The 17,905-nt window shown below is 31.8% G+C and overlaps 1 protein-coding gene across 1 annotated transcript in view; it reads right to left on the bottom strand.

Annotated features, from left to right (window-relative positions):
* Positions 1-249: 249 nt before the first annotated feature.
* The window catches only part of LOC129965360 (nuclear receptor coactivator 7-like), a 131,985-nt gene continuing 114,329 nt past the window's right edge, over positions 250-17,905 (bottom strand). Inside the window, exons 16-19 of the mRNA XM_056079189.1 lie at positions 15,712-15,864; positions 9,618-9,713; positions 8,781-8,854; positions 250-5,525 (exon numbers count right to left, since the gene is read on the bottom strand). Of these exons, the coding sequence (XP_055935164.1) occupies positions 5,390-5,525; positions 8,781-8,854; positions 9,618-9,713; positions 15,712-15,864 (459 nt within the window). The 3' untranslated portion in view covers positions 250-5,389. The remainder of the gene's footprint in view (positions 5,526-8,780; positions 8,855-9,617; positions 9,714-15,711; positions 15,865-17,905) is intronic.

The raw sequence follows: 17,905 nt of genomic DNA, 5'->3' as shown, positions 1-17,905 counted from the left end.
ATCTTTCCAAAATGTAATAATATTTTGGAAGTTGTTTTTGAGAAAAGTTTTAAGGTTGTTTTATCTTTACAGCGTTTATTTCATTTCATTGGTGTAGTTTGCAATACTGGTTGTCCCCGATATGTTGTCATTAGGTCTCCGATATGAAAAAAATAAATGTCCCCCAATTGTTAACGTTCTGTGAGGAAAAGTGTTCTTGTGGGTGAGTGTCAGTGTTGTAAAGGAGACAAAAGAAAACAGAGACAAACATTTTAAACTACAAAATAAACTTTTAACTCCGAGTGAGCACCAGACATGAGGTCGACAACCCTTTGGTCCTTCAAACTACAACATTCATATGGCTACAAAATAGAATTCTATCTACAAAATGCGAAGGGGGCCGCCGCCCGTCACACACACGAATCACCTCCGCAACTGGAACCACCTGAGACTAATGATTGAGAAACAGTTTCGTGTTGGGGAGAAAAAGACAGGAAAGAAAGAGGGGCGAAGATCTGCACTTTATTCGCTTGATGTACACAGTTTCGGGCTATTTTAAGATTTATGATTTTAAAAAGCAGGATGTCCATGATGTGTTGTACCACTGCAAATTCTTTAAAATAATTCCGAATGTTTCATAACTTGGAAGGCTACAGTGGTTGAAAATTGTTTCGAATACAGCAAAAAAAAAAAAAAAAAATCGTGTTATTTTTAGAGAAATATTACAAGCTCATAAATTAAGGAATTCGCTAGACGACAGCGAAAAGGTTCACAGATACTGTCGCTAGCACTAATCGTGGCAGATAGGAACGAGTATAGAGAAGGCTTGATTTTAATTTAAATTTGGGAGTATTAATATAATCAAGAGTACACTCAAGGTCAGTAAAGATTATTCCTCACTTGTAGCCATTCTTTGAAACAATATGAAATTTTTTTAAACATTCGGTAAAACTTTTTTTTAACTACAATCTCGGTTAGATTTATGAAGCACCTGGCATATCTTCAAAAGCAAGTGACAGTTCAATATTTAATCATGTGCTCAATCGATTGATGCATTATCTTCAGAAATGAGGTTGAAACTTCAGGAAAATTGTTTAATACTGCCTTGAAGGTTTTTTTTATCTGGATACTTTAATCCTACACCAAATTAATTTTAATGGCTTTTTAAATAATGCCAGTACTTACCAAATGTTTCAGACAATAATAAATAATATATATATAAAACTAGGACATGATATTTCTTAAATGCTTATAACAAAAAAGGCAAGAATTATATATAATTCCTTAGATTATATTCGGAGGAAAATATTCGAAAGTATCCATAAAGTGTTTAGAATTTCCCCCAGAACTTGTTTAAGGAAAAAAAAATGCCTTCAGTATATACTTGTTCATAATTTTTAAATCTAATATAGACATCCTGCATTGTAGGCAGCAATTTTTTTTTTTCAATAAAATTCGGATAAAAGAAACGAGTTTCCTCATTGAAGAAGACAATTTGATTTTTATTTCTATTTGAATTATTTTTGTAGCGAATAAAATTAAGAATTGAGGTCAGACGAAACTAAAACATTAGGTTTGCAGTTATGTTACAATAGTCAAATGCCTATTATGAAATTCCACTATTTAAAATGGCCTTCTCCTTATTCGAATTCACACATCGAGCCTTCCTTGATTTTATTACATTAGTGACAAATTTTGTTGTCGTAATTGCATCTTTATTCCCTCCAAAACAGTTTTCAGCTACTGTACCATTTTCGCGATCATCAGTATGTAATTAAAACCGAGAGGTAAGAGAGTCAATAAAACCTATGTAATATTCCATAAGATATTAGATATGTTTTATTGGATAAGAGTGTCATCCAGTAAAAAAATAATCCTACTACGTCACGATCGGTTCCAGAGAGGATAATTACTACAGGTTTTTTTTCCTAGTAAAATGACAATGGAGTGATATGGTATCGGATGTAATCATGATGCGAACAACAGTCAATATTGTCAAAATATTTATCTTGGCTGGCTTAAAAAATAGAAGCTTCAATTAAGAACATATGTTCCATCCATTATTGATTACTGACTCAACACAGATACATTGATTTCTTTATCAGCTTACATATATTTTAACTTAGTTAATGCCTTCAGTTTTTCCAAACATCAAAACAGAGTTTGATGAAACACAAATTATGCAAGATCGGAATTTATTCCGCTAACAAATCTATTAATTGTTCTAAAATTTGCAATTTGTGTTATTTTTCTTCTTTTCTTTAACTTTTAGCAATACAGTGAAACCTTTCTTCGGTTTATTTATTGGCTATTACTCTCTATGTCCAGGATGGATCTAATAAAATAAAGCATCTGTAAATATTGCTCATTATTCTATTAGTCAGTTAAGAACCGAAGGCAACGAAGTTTATATTGCAGTAGTGATAATCAAAGGACGACACAAAAACGAAGGGGAAAAATTAACTTCCTTCTTGTGAAATTGTAAAAATAATATTTAGAACGAGGACATCAAAAAAATGACTATCCTTGCGGTAACATTACGGGTTACGGCAACTAAACAATTAACCTAAGACAGTAGCATTTATTGTGGTAACATTAAACTGACTTAAAAGCGAGGTATTACACATTAGAAGGCTTTTTATGATAAGATTCAGAAAATGAAAAGTATTAATACTTCAGGGAACTTCAAACAATAACTATTATTGTAATATAATAAAAAAAAATGAGAAATAATGTGAGCCTAGTAGAACGACTAAAATATAACTTATAAATGCAATGCTTACTGTAGCATATAAGGGTAATAATTAAAAAAAAGGGGGTACTGACACAAGATTTTCTTTGAGGGATTAAAAACACGAAGGTTGAAAATTTAATATTTGTTTCAATATAATTAGAGCCGACCCAAAAGTGCTAGTTGAAATGTTTGTTATTCTTCTATATCGCCACTAGTGTTATGTACAGCTTGCTTCTAGTTATGTGGAAGACGTAGAATACATGAAACAATACCAATTCTGCTGATGGCTCTGAAGCCGTGGCTCTTAGAATCAAGAATCCCTTAAATCATTCAGTAGCAACCTATGTTTTTTTTTTTTTTTTTTTTTTTTGTCTTTTGGAGCTCAAATGTTTTCTCTTCCCCATGAGGATTATGATCTTACCCTCTTGCCATCATGATTGGATTCTAAGTAAGGGACTACTTCCAGAAATTGTTAAAGCCATAGATCGCTTCATCATAGCAGTAATGGAAATACTTCAGGCATTCTATGCCTTGCACATTTCTGGAGAGAAAAAAAGCTGCACACAACTTTGGTGACGATGTCGAAGGATTACAAACGCTTGAAATGAGCACCAGCGTTGTACCGGCTCCAATTATTCGATTACCTTTATTAAATTTCCAGCCTCCGCAAGGTGGTAATCTCCTTTGAAGCGAAGGTGGCCATTGTAGATTGTAATAAGGTGGCCAGGAAGCTCCTATTTGCAGTTGTGTTCTCGCGGTTTTGTGTAGAGACGTTGCGGAGGACGAGATTCGAGGGGGGCAGAAAGCAAGGCGGCAGCCTGCCTACAGCTTGTAAAACATCGATAGCGCATCTACTTCAAGTCGATGGAGGTGGTGAAGGGGAGTCGAGGTGGCCTTCTAGTTGTTTGAAGGGAAGACGTACAAAAATAAGTAGTGGGAATAAAAATGATTTTCATTTTGTAGCGAAGGGTGACCTTCCACTCGATGTCTTCGAGAGGAGGGGTCTCCCCGGGCAGCCAACTCTAAAACAGTGAAGAACCTTTTATCGAAATAAAAGGCTGATGATAAAGAGAGATGAAACTGTTTAGGAATCGTAGAAAGTTTGATATACAAGAATTTGATAAGTTTCAGTTAGATTGTAGATTGCAATGGCTTTTTTTTTTGGGAGATGATTTATTCATTTTTTTTAGTTCGGCACTCAAGAAAGAAACTAATCAAAGAGGTAAACAAAAGAAAAACGCGAAAAACACTAATAAAAAAATATTTGTAAAATCTAGCGAAAAAGTGCCAAATTCTAATTCGAGAGGTTTTTTCCACGCCTTAAATACAATTCTTATCTAAAAATACTATTTCATACAGCTTTGCTGGTTCTTTTTTTATTATTATTTTTAAAAAAATTCGCAATAAAAGGAACAAAAATTTCTAAAAGCTGTGACTCCGAACTAATACAATGATTTAATACGTATTAAATATATTTCGATATAAAATCATCTATCTATGTAGATTAGAGAGAGGAGTTGAAGATCTGAATAAAAACGTTCATCTCAAAAGAGTAAAAAAGTAGAGCCCGAATAAAGGGCGGATATTCTAAGATGGTCCATCCCTTTAGGAGGGAGACGGTTTGAGCGTGTCGCGGAGAATTTTTTTTCCCTTCGTTTAAAAAATAAAAGAAAACTTCCAGTGGAAGGTCACCCGGTGAGTTGAGGGGCGTCGCCGTCGAGTCTAAACTCTGATTGGAAGACGATTCTTGTGCCGACCCTGGACAAATAGCAGGTCGACAGCGTCTCGAGCAGTAATTATACACAACCCTCTCCACGGTTTTGCTCTACATGGGAAATGAGTGAGGAACCATTCCATGCATTACAAAGCATTGAAAAGACGTAAGTATAACAAAGCCAAATGAAATATTCTTAACACTCATGCATCACTGCCGCAACTAACAAGGTTTTCTATAAAGTTCCCGCATCCGTACAAGTATTTCTGCTGAAGCACTTGGTGTTGATAACTGTTCTTGATGCATTTTTCTACATCTCGCGCAACTAGGATTCTGAACAGCGTGGAGAGAGCGGTGGAAAGAGAATGCTCAATAAATTTTCTGAATTCGCTTTGTCAGTTGTACTTGGAGGTTTCTCTCTTTCTCTCTTTTATATCACTTTTCTTTTCGACGTCCAATTGTGGTAGCAAAACTAAAATGTTTTTTTTTTTTTCTTTATGAACACAACGAGGAACAAAGGCTAAACTTCTTTTAAACATTAAACAACTAAAAAGTTCTCTAACAGTTTTTGTTAGTTTTCTTCCTTCTTCCCTCCCCCCAGCTTGACTACAGCATACAGACGACTAGATACACTGCGCTCTTCTGCATCGACACCTTCCGATTGGGAGACTGCCTCTTCCGGTCTTCGAAACAGGCGATCCCCGAATGCGTGGAATGTCTCGTTTCTTTTTCTTGGCGACGCCGTCTAGAGCTAGTAATGTAATAGTTGCGGTTCGAAACCTTCCGCGCTGGGTGGGTGTGGGGCAGAACAAAGGCCGGCGCTTCGAGAAGATTGGTCTTCGAGCAGTCGGGCACGAGCTCGAGCAAAGGGGGGTCCTGAAGCACCGGCCGAAAGGGGTGGGTCTATGCGGCGGTGGCGGAACTACCAACTAGGAGACACACAGCAGTGACTAGATCTACTTCTAGACGAATCCCCAGGCTTCGAGGGTTTTGATATGGAAGTCTCTCGAGGACGCCAACGTGTCGTTGTTGAAGGTCTGGCATTGTTCGCTGGTTCCCCGGTAGAGGTCGCAATCAATCCATAGACCGAAATGACCCCTGAAAAAAAGACAAAGAATTTATTATTATTTAATATGCAACAAGTATATTTTGCAATCAGACTATTTAAATTAGTACCAAGAAGTAAAACCAACTATTACGAGCAATTAAATAATAACTTTAATTAACTGCAAAGTAATAGATATAATTAGAAAGAGTTCACTAGTATTGAATTATTTTGCAATAAAACTTTATATATAAATCTAAAAGATTTTTATATGCATGAATATCTTTCTATAATCCTGGAAAGCGTATAAGCATGCATTATGTCAGTTATCACTTTTACATAAATCGTAGTTCACTATAGAGTGATGTCTCTGTGGATGATGCGTTATCTTAATAATAAATAGCTTTCGAGTTCCACCAAGTAGCAGCGTCTTCAAATTTAATACAATAACCACCATTCCCTAAAAGTAGTGGTAGTTCTAGTACCATCATTCCCTAAAATAGTGTTCAATAAAAGTATTTGTACTTTCCGTTCTTAAATTATAAACTAATTTTATTGTAATATAAAGGTAAAGGTAATAGTTGAAATATCATAGCTATCTAGTCAATACTTATTATCTCTAGCATTTAATAATATAACCTTAATTAAATGCTAGAGATGGCGTGCTATATGCAGAAAATGGAGAATGGTAACGTGCGTCGAGAAAACGTCTATGAAATGATTATGTTAATGGGTTTCTAATTACCTTTCCATGAGCAACAAAACTCAGAAATGCAAATCTCATTCTCTTGACCATCGTCCAGATGGGATTTATCAAACAATAAACTTGCTGACATTAATTGCTTATCAGAATTATAGATCGTCTGGAAACTTACCCCACATAATTATGCTAAAACCTGCTATATATGTATGCCTGAATAAACGTGTCATTAATTTCACCTGTTCGGATATTTTTTGTTAAATATTCCGCTACTGTTATGAAATTAATTTAAAATATTATAGATATTTATGAGTTATTTATGGTATAAAAACTTTCTAGGATTTGAAGATAATAAAAATGTTGAAGAATTTGGAAATATAAGTAATAACATATCCACAAATCTATTTAATTTAGGCAAGCATTTTCAGAGGATTTTTTTAAAAAAAATATTATTATTATTAAAAGTTTATGATGCTCGAGTTTACTTGAGATACATATTCTTAATGCCATTTTGAATAAAAACAATTTAAGGTTGTTGGGGTCATTATAGAAATTATCATGACTTATTAACTATGTTATTAATAAATGATTTCTTTTCAAATCTAATGGCTTGTAAAATAATATAAAGCAGCAGGAGAAAGCCGACTTAATGTATATACCAGATCTTGTGATGGAACAATATACTTTTGCTCGTCAAAATGTAGTTATTTTTTTAATAATTTTTAGCGAAAAAATGTCCAATTATCGTCCATTTTCTGTTATGGATAATTGTATTTTTTTTTTTTAAATAAGAACTGTTCATATCCATAAATACTTCCTTATAATCTAAAAGGCTTTAGTTCAAATAATTACAAAGTGTATAACAAAATTAAATTTAGTAAAAATAAATGTATAACAAACTAAAAATTGATAAAATTTCACAATGATAAAACATTATTGTGAAAAAGTTCATATGTAGTCATTTTTCATCGACATATTTATAAAAAAAAGAACCACACGGTTTCAAAATAAGTATTTAGACAACGCTGATAATATTTATAAATAAAATAATGATGATATATGAATGCACAAAGCAATATAATAATTCTCCAACAAAATAAATCTCCAAAATTGAAAGATTTTTCAAATATCTCCCAATTTTTATATTTCTTGTTTTTGTGAACAATTTGTTTAATGCTTAATATCCATGAATTTTTATAATTAAAGATGAAACAATTAATTATGAAACTCGAAACCTTCTGGAACAAAATCACACAGATCACCCTGATCTGAAATTGAAGAAAAATGTGTTCGACGTACTTTCAAAAACATTAAATTTCTTGTGGGTTAGTAGATGGATTTTGGGTAAGCATTCTTATTGCTAAGTCGATAATTAGCCTTCAACCAGATCTTAACTGAAGAAAACACATTTTTCGGCTCAGTCAGTCAGAAATTCCCGAAATATGTTTAAAATGAATCAAACAAAACTCAAAACGTCTAATTTTTCAAACAGATATTGAAAAATTAGACGGCTCTAGAATGTCATTCGTGCAAATAAGAAAACCCCTGATCTAGACGAACATTCGGTATATGTATTTTTTTACTTGATCGTGTTTAAATGCCACTGTTTAATGCTGCAGTTACAATAATTTCGCAATCACATTATTGAATAATAACATATCCAGAAACTTGAAATGTTATTTGTTTTTCGATTATCCATAACGTGTTATATTTTGATAAATTTACGAATTTTTTAATGAGATTTGAGATAGCAAAATGAACAAGATCAAGATAACGAGACTCAATTTAAAATTGATATATCTAATAAAGAAACCAAAATATGGGTAAGGATCTGGTGAAAATATCCACAGAAATAGATACGTTTTCAGTGAGTGCTTTGAATGGAAAAATCTCTCATGATGTTATTTCTTTCCAATAAAAGCTTACAAATTATAATGTGGCATTTATAAGGTGGCGTATTAATTTGAAATTTGCATACGTCTTTAATTCTTCACAAAAACTGATAAAATTAATTGAAGTTTAAAAAAAGGAAGTTTATTTTTTAAAAAGATAAATAAACGAATAAGAAAGAATATAAAAAATTAAGCAAGGTATTTGCAATTCACCAGTACTCAAAAACACATCATTAAAATGTATTTCTCAAAAATATTAACAGCTTTAAAATGAATGAATTCTCAAAATAACAAACTGAATTAAATGCACCAACTTTTACTTATTTTATTTAAAATATTCAGTTGAAATAAAGAAAGTAAAATTCTCATAGAGTTTTCATATTAAAAATTTTAAAAAAATAGAATTTTAAAAGTGAATATCATATTTTTCGATGTCCACATCAGCTGGAGTTGAAATGAGCGAAAGAAAAAAGATGAGTGAAAAACAGTCTAAGTGGTTTTTTTTTTTTTTTGTATTAATAATGTGGGGGAAAAAAACAGAATTCTAGGAGTTAATCGTTTTTATCCAGATTGTTCCATACTTTCTTAATATTGTTAATACTTAATATTGTTATTATTATGGCAACCTAGAAATGTGAGGCACCAATGTATTTTTAGACGATATGTAGGTGTTTTTTTTTGTATATAAGAAGACATTTTAAAAAAATGCAACTTACTCTGAAACTCCAATTGAAAAGCAATCGTGTCTTCCGTTTATGAAGAAGTTGTTAGCTCCAGTCCATTTGAATACCTGAAAAAATAGCACAAGAATTAGAAAAGAAAGACCTAAAACTATCAATTATACATTATTAGTTTGAGTTCCCTAATATTGCACTAAAACTTTTTCTACGCAGTTTAGGGTTTTTTAGTCAGAAAATATTCCAGGGGATATTCATACATATTTGAATATTTTTAGCTTAAATTTCAAAAAAGATCTCTTGTATGTAAAAAATTAATAATCGTGATTTTAATGATTTAAAACTTATCAAAAAGAAAATTCATAACTCAGAATAAAATGAGGTAAGTTACAAGCTATTCATAAATCTATTAAATGCTTCATTTGTTTGCGATTTAAGAGCAAAAAAAACGAAACATGGTGATTTTGAAGAATTGATAGCCATTCATTTATTACGCTAAAAACAATGCAAAGATTTTGTACATAAAATGGTTGCGAATGGTTTTTCCCGTTATCTTATTCCACCGCAATAACTAAACAAAAGGTTTTTCTTAAAACAAACAAATTTATATTCCATTTTGATGTTTAAAAAATCGTTTGCTCAGAATCTGTACTGGATTTTACCAAACGCAACTTTTTCCTTTAAAATTCGATATTTCTTTTTTATTCAACATTTATTTCTACATTCATCGTTTAAAAATGATGGTGCGTAAGTTAAATCTGCAAAAGTTCATTTTTTTAAAGCAGCGGTTACCGAAATTCGAAATTTTTACTACTTTCTGACAGCCATATTAAAACTACATTTTAATGTCACCGTCGAACTGCACACATTGCTCACCTTGAAGGACGGGTGGAAGGTAAAGAGAAAGGTCTCCCCCGTTCCATAAAAACCGTCGCTTTGTTTGAGGGGTTCGGACAGCAGGGCACCGAATATCTGCAAGAAGGAAAAAAAAAAAAAAAAAGGATCCGGAATTAAAAGTAGCTTTTAAAATGCATAGAAACAAGAATATAAGCATCACATAAAAAAAGAAACTCATTATGCAAGAAATACTAACAAAGTTAATAACGCAACTAATATACTAGTATTCATGTTTCATTTCACAAAAAAAATGTTTTTGAGTTCATAGATTTAAATAAAAAATTAACAAAGCTATAAATATTTTCTTATACAGTTTTTCATCAGTTAATATTCAAAAATGCATTAGTGCATTATAATTAAGGACAAAATTCACTTTAAGTTTGAAATACATCGATTCACTAGGATGAGTCAAAGTCATATTCTAAGATATTTCAAATTAATAAATAGGTTCCTACATTCAACAATTCATGTATGATTAGAACCGACTGAATCTGAAAGTGATAACAAGAATTTTAAACAAATGCTAACAATCCTTCTACATAAGCTTAAGGGGGGATTTCTTATTTGCATACGAATTTTTATTACGAAATGTGAGCTATAAAAAAGTACATATCTATAAGGCTTTGAGTGATTTGGCCTTAAATGCCACAATGTTATCGGAATGAAGGATGAGTCTTTTAAATTTTATGCTAAATATTTTCTTTATTAACATAACTTAAAAGCTTTTTCCAAGAAGCCAACAAACTGTGTTCAGAGAAGTATTGAAAACAAATTTTAATACGTCAATGATGTTCCTTTCATAATTATGTAACTCTCTGACATATGTCAGTTCCCTGGACATTCTTTCCTCAGACATTTGTTCAGCAATTAACACAACTGTTGATTGTTGACAAAGCATGCGTTTTTAAAATAGATGACAACACTGCTCACAGTCATTTAGCATTAGTAGAGTAACAAAGCTTAATTGCTATCTACCAGCACTAAATTAGATTTGTTTTAATAGTGATATCAAAGCAATAACCTTAGTTTTATTCAAAAAATTCTTGCTCTTTGTTCTTCCAAATAAATGTAATAGAACCCTCACGATAAATTTTTTATAGTAAATTTGACAATTTGACGGGGACAAAAATCATAATTTCGTAATTGCTAAGGTTTTCTGTTTTTTTTTAAAGATACATATTCATTTAGATTCTTTGAATATATATATATATATATATATATATATATATATATTCCTGAGTGTATAAAAAGGGTAAAATTACAAGAAGTAATTTCAGGCAAAATTTTCTTACACATAAACGGTTTTAAGCGCATGACTGAATTATATTTCCTCATTTTAAAAAATTCTCAACAATTTGACAACCAATATATTTTTGTTTAATTGTAAACAACGCAGATGCTATTTAACACCAGATTTCTTCTTTTAATTGCTATTAATCTGCTAGTTAAACTAACTGAAAAACATTAAGGATTTTCTTAAAATAATTTCTAAATTCGAAACTTTTAATACATTTTATAAGAAGAAATTAAAACATTTTTTAAGTGTAACTGCAAAAAAAGTTGCTATAATATCCTAAAATATATGAATTATCAAAGATTTTGAGACTTAGAAATTTTGTGAAAAATTCTTCATTGTTTGCAAAACTGCAGATTACAGAATGATTCACTTATATCTTAAACACACACAAAAAAAGGAACCCTTTAATTCTGTGCAAGAGAAAATCTTGCTCTATATTAGAGTCAATAAAATAGTGGATTCAGTATTCTCTCCCAAACGCTAAAGCAAGCATAACGCTCAATCTCTTTTCTCTTTTCATGTTTCAGACAAAGTTACAATTTTTTCTGAGCAATTTTAAAACTTGTACACCATGTTTTATTATTATTATTATTATTTTTGTTAGCAAAGCATAAAATAGTTCTCAGTATGGGGCGGCTTTTATTACAATTTTTAAGGAAGAATGCCTTTCTATGAATACCGTTCAATTATGTAAGAGGGTAGTTGCATTTTTTCATTCAAATTCGCGATTATTTACCATCAATTTTTATCTTTAATTTGCATTGATTATTACCAAAAACAGTTTAAGTTTAATTTTTTATATTTCAATTAAGAAATAAGCAAATCTTGCTCATATTCATTGGTGGTCATGAAATGAACAGTTTAGCCTCGCTTACACTGGAATTGCAGATGCAAGAAATCTCGAAAAGCAGAAATAATTTTGCCATGTTGTAAATTTTGTTTCTTATTAGGAATTTTTAAGGATCACACGACTGTGTTATTTGTTGCCGACAAAAGTTGCATCGCTTTTTCGGTGTTGGAGATATTCCCTTGTGATTTCATTTGGTCGGTAATATATATAACACTCAATAGATTCCCCTTTTCTTCCCCCCAAGCTCTATATCAAGATGAGGAATGAGTTCCCTCCCTCATTTTCCACCCTGTTCTAATTTGCCCCCCTTTTTTTACAACTAGAAAGATTTCATAACGAAAATGCAGTGTTCAGTGCAGACAATGCCTCCAGTTCCATTTTATTTCTTAGTAGCTTCATAATCGTTCTCTTATTTCAATAATTATTCACTTATTACTTATTAAATTATTTACTTATTGATATATAAGAATATCAAGAATATTTCAATATTATTTTGATGTTGAAATTTGTTTGGTTGAAAAAAGTTAGATCTTTTATTTGAACTTGAACGAATTACTGCCCTAATTCCTTTCATTGACAACTTTAGGATTAAAAAATATGCCTCTTTCCAATTTTAAAATCTTTGAAATTTTATATTAAAAAGATTGCTAAATTTATTTCTATAAAAAAATTGTTATTTTTGTACTATGTAGTTGAAGATTTTATTATCAATTTTTCTATTCAGTTTTTAAGGGAATTACAGGATTGTATAGAATAAATAGATTTTTTTTTTTTGCTAAAGATAGTTTTGAATTGTATTAGTCTTTTCTAAGAAAAGATTTATGCGTTATATATGATTAAACGAGTTTTTTTTTTTTTTTTTTTTTTTTTAGTTTCCTCAGGTCCATTCAAAAGAAAAAATAGCGTTTCATGGCATTTGAAAAACAATTTAAGCAAAGGAAGTTCCATTTCATTACAACGCCCAATTCCTTACTCAGACGTAAAACGACACCATAGTAAATTAATTCACAGATTAAGTAAGAATCTTGGGATTTTCAGGTCTCTAACAAATGACGGGTTATTCGTCCTTCTATCAATTTGTGGCCGAATCTCCCAGTGCGACAGCATGATGTTAAAATAACTCAACTGCGTGTCATACGAACAACTTTTGTTTGGTGAAAGGTGTCCCAAATGTACAGCATGCCATGTTGAATTTACGGTCATTCACATATTATCAGAATGCTCTGTTTTCAGTTACCACCAAATAAGTTTTTTTAATGCATGATCTCCGAGTATGAGTGACTTAGTGGGAGAAAATCTCCATTGTAACATTTTTACATTTCTGAAAACAACTGGATTTTATCGTCATATTTAAATATTAAACTTTTTTACACTTTTTAACCTTGTTTACTATAGTGAACATTTCGTATTTTAAAATTTGCATTTGATTTTTACAGATATAATTCACCGTACCAATTGACCAGTAACTTCTATCATACTATTGGTGCAGCATGGCCAAATCTGGCCCTTGCGCCAAAAAAACCCAAACCAAACTAACTAACTAATGGATACTTCAACACATTTTCTTTCCTGTTTCGACTTTTTTATAAAACTTTCAAAATTGTAATTGAGTTCTCTCAGAACGTTCTTGAAACTTCCATCCGATCTTATTCCGCCCAACAGGCCAAAGTCAACTGTATTTAAATCTTTTAACTGCTCGTTTCCTCTCTACCTACATTCGAATGAGGATCTCAATAATCCCGGTATTCTGATATGCCTTTAGTTCATCAAAATTAAGCAGATGTTGTTGCATCTTCTACGACGTCTTATCGAATGAAATTAGAACAGAGCTCACACCTTTGTGTTGTCAATAACCAGCGGGAGTGCTCTTCCAAAAACTTTGCAATTACTTCCAAATAAAAGGTGTTATCCTCCTTCCCCAGTATAAAATTTCTCGACCTTGGGCAAAGCCGTGAATTCCAAGAATGCTCAGATTTTTATTTCCACGTTTTCACTCATTAAGGTTATGTGTTTTCAAAGTATAATTTAAAAAAAAACCGGTATTTGTGTATTAATTGCATGAAACTAACAATAAACGAAACAATAGGCTAACAATAGTTATGAAATATCGATCCTTAGCATGAATCTAGCGTGTAATCTTGGGATATTTTTTGCTTTCTCACATATGAAATGTGAAAAGAAAAAATTGTTCAATCGACAAAGAAAATAAAAATTTGAATTTTAGATTTTGAAGAATCTTCACATTTCGGATCTCCCTGAAGCCGAAAAAACTCATTTTGACATTATATCTATCCCTCTGTGAACGTGATAATTCAAGAACAATGTGAACTAGATGTATGAAATTTGGCTTATATTATATGGCTTCTATAACAAATGTGTAGAATTTTAACAAATTTTGGAAGAAATGGAGGAAGCTTGTCTTTCCAGCTGTCAGAATCTAAATTAGCATGATCTCTATAAAAGGAAGAGAGTGAGATGGATAGAATTTGGTACACAGAAATGATATCGGAAGTATAGATATGTGTTGCATTTCGTATCGAATTCATCAAGGGGTTGACAGTTTATCAGTCGGTATTTTCACTCTTAAGTAAACACCATAAAACTCAGAACTCAATATGATGTTCAATATGTGGTTTTGTGACAATTGTAATTCTATATCAAATTTTGCTTTTAATCAGCTGAAAAAAGTGACCAAAATTCCTACTCAGTTTCCAGCATATCTGTGTTAACCATATTATAGTAAATGCTCCTCAAAGATCGCACTCTCTCTCGATAATTCTTCCTTAACTATTGTTTGGGGCCGCGGTGGCCTGGTAGTAAGGCCTCGACTCGTGAGCCGTAGGGTTTCAGGCTCGATACCCGATTCCACCGAAGAATCGTCGTGTAAGGGCACGTTAAATCCGTCAGGGTCAAACGTCCTCCAGCTGGCATGGTGTGGTGTGGTGTGGAGAGGCGGGCGCCAACTAAGGTGTCGTCCTCGTTATCTGACAGCGGTTCAAAATTATGAGGTCCGTCCCAAAATAGCCCTAGTGATGCTTTACAACGGGGCGTTAATATAACTAAATTAAAACTAACTATTGTTTGTCAATGGCATACAATTAATAATACATAAAAACCTACATTAGAAAGTATGCCAAAAAGTTCCGAGAAGGCTACTCCCGATGGTTGGAGCACTGTGATTAATCGCTGTCATTTAGTATAGAGTCACTAGAAAATCAAATATGTATTTTGAAGGTCTTTTTCATCGGTCGATTAAAACCTACATTTAACATAAAGCTACAAATGTAATTTTTATTTCAGACATTGAGTTTCTGCGTTATTGCATTTACATACATAACATTAGATTTCTTATTCACTTATTCTCAAATAGCCGGACAGGCAAATTTCTTCAAAATGAATTTCGTTCAAAATTTGATCTACAAAGATATGTTCTATCTTTGAATGGTATAAAATCCACACGCTAAATTCCATTCGTCCAATTCAAAGCGTTTTTGAGTTATCGCTTTCACAGGCAGACAGAATGATCCCAAAATTGTCTTTTTCAGACTCAAAGAGGTTTGAAACACAGAGATTCGTTAAAATCTCGAATTCGATTATTTTGTTTTATTTTATTATTTCATTTATTCATTTATTCTGACAATTCGAATACTTTATCTTTGTATATTTTGTATACGAAAAAACAAAAAAATCTTCAATAAATTACTGGTATTTTGTTTTCGCGAAAGATTGTCACTATCAGCATAAAAATTTCAAACAAGCGTATGAGAAAGTCGATGTAAGCGCGACTTTACAATTATTTAAGTATTGATTCTATCGCGTTTCCTAGGACATAAAAAAACATATCCCAACCTAAATATTTGTTATTGTCTAATTATACCTGTGATCAGTGTCATACGAACAAGATAAGGAGGTGGCAGAGCACTTACTGCATTCTCCGTGTCCTGCATGATGAGGATGACGGGGCAGTCGAAGTCGGTCATCTTTCTGTACAGGGTCTTGAGGAGGAAGCCGTCGGTGGACGTCGAATAGATGCGCGTCCAGGGAAATCCCACCGCCCGGGCGGGCAGTAAGGTGTAGAGCTGGAAACAGAAACATCGGTTACTGAAGATTTCAAGGCTGATGAAGGAACAGGCTAATATTTCAATATGAAATAGATAACTATATTTATCAAAAGATTTTCACTGACTCATTAACAGACGTGACTTTGAATAAAGAAATAAAATTTATCAAATTTAATCCATTCACTAAACTATAAATAAATTCTAAAAATATTGAAACATTGCATTGAAATCAAGAGCACATCTATTTGAGTAAAATTTCAGAATTCAGACGCATGAGAAATAAAATATTAATGTGATAAAATTCCATATTTACAGATATTGGACAAGTCAATTTAAATAAATATGTAAAACATTTTTGAGCTTTCATTTAAGATTTATATTTTGTATAAAACATTTCACGCTAGAAATGATTGATATTCATCTGCAAAGCTAAAGCAAAATCTCTTTTCTGATGACAAAAATAATGAGATAATCATTGTAAAATTAAAAGTATCATTTATATTACTGAACAGCTTACTTTTTAAATAACAGCTAGGTAATTAATAGCTAATAATTAAGTAACAGCTAGTTTTCAATGAAACGCGTTCTTGAATGAAGAAAATCTCAATGTGTTTTGTAATTCGTGAAATCTTAACGGTTATTTTTGTTCAAAGGGAGTTACAAAGTTTTCACGAATGTTTGCTACACCAATTAGTAATATTGTAGTAATATTGATCGGTATTGCACAACAGAGGGCAGTGTTCTTCGAGTCACCAAGTTTATTGATGTTGGAACTTGCTGCGATAAAATGTAATTTACAAAAAGACATAAATTTCTAAGCATAATATATTCTTGAGAAGCAAGTTTTGTGTAACCTAGCATTAATCGCCGACACACGATTCGATTTTCCTTCCATCTCCCGTATCTTGCCGATGGACTTCTCTTCCCAATTTCATCTCCAGCGACTATTTGCTTAGTGTCGCACCGCAGGTGACCAAATAGTGGATGGGAGATTTCGGATCATCCTCAGAATAAACACATTACAACAAGAGTATCCATTCCCCTCAAGGTTTTTATTCTATCATCTTCTCAGGGAAACAGATGCAAGAATAAAACGAACGGAAATAACGAACAAAGCATCATATTTTTGACAAAAATGTTCGTATTGACTTTCAAAGCTCAATTCGTTTCTTAATACCTACTCGTGGTTAGGCAATGGATGTTTTTACTGCAACAACATGTTTTATTATAAAAAAAATTTATCCAGAATATACCTATTCATTTTAAAATTCGAAAATATCTAAAAAAATTTTATATTTTTGTTTTCAAGATTCATTTTAAAACCGAAGACATTTGTTTTATCGCCTGTTTTTAATGAATCAAAAATTATTTTTAGGTTTAATAATGAATGACACGTACGCATAAAGAGTATCTAGAAAATGGTCAGATAGTGAAAGATGAGCTTTAAATGAATGATTCAGTTAAAATACCGCAGCATTTTTCTATCAAAGTTTATAATATTCGCCTCCATTTCAAACTAAATTCCTTGTCTCAGTGTTAATAGTATGAAATTGGGCATAGAAATTTTTTTTTAATTTCTTGCATGATTATCTCTACTTATTAAAAAAGATGTGCCTGTATGTCTGTACAAACCGTTTGACCTGTAGCTATCAAACTTGGCACATATATACCTTGACAATGTGCAGACGGAGAGATAACTAATAAAAATTTTGATTAGATCAATGAATTACAAATGAAGTGAAATGTTGACGTTTTTCCAAGATAACTTTCAAAAACATTACAGCACAACATTGCAACAAATATTTTAAGCATATTTTGTAACGCAACAAATTTCGTACAAATTAAAATTTAAATTTAACCTACTCGAGGAAGTTATATATGTATGGAAAAAATAGCTTTCATGAATATATTGCATTGTCAAAAGCTTAAGATTAAGATTAAGTTATAATATTTAGCACGTGCCTGTATGAAATGAAATAAATATGAAACGTGATATTTTTTATGAAATAAATGCAAGAAAAAAAATTTCTGTGACTCAAAATATCTATAATATTAATTC

Source organism: Argiope bruennichi, chromosome 4 (genome assembly GCF_947563725.1).
Source record: "Argiope bruennichi chromosome 4, qqArgBrue1.1, whole genome shotgun sequence".
In the NCBI taxonomy this organism is placed as follows: Eukaryota; Metazoa; Arthropoda; class Arachnida; order Araneae; family Araneidae; genus Argiope; species Argiope bruennichi.
Note: the sequence above shows the minus strand (reverse complement) of the source record. Positions and strands in the feature narration are given on the sequence as shown.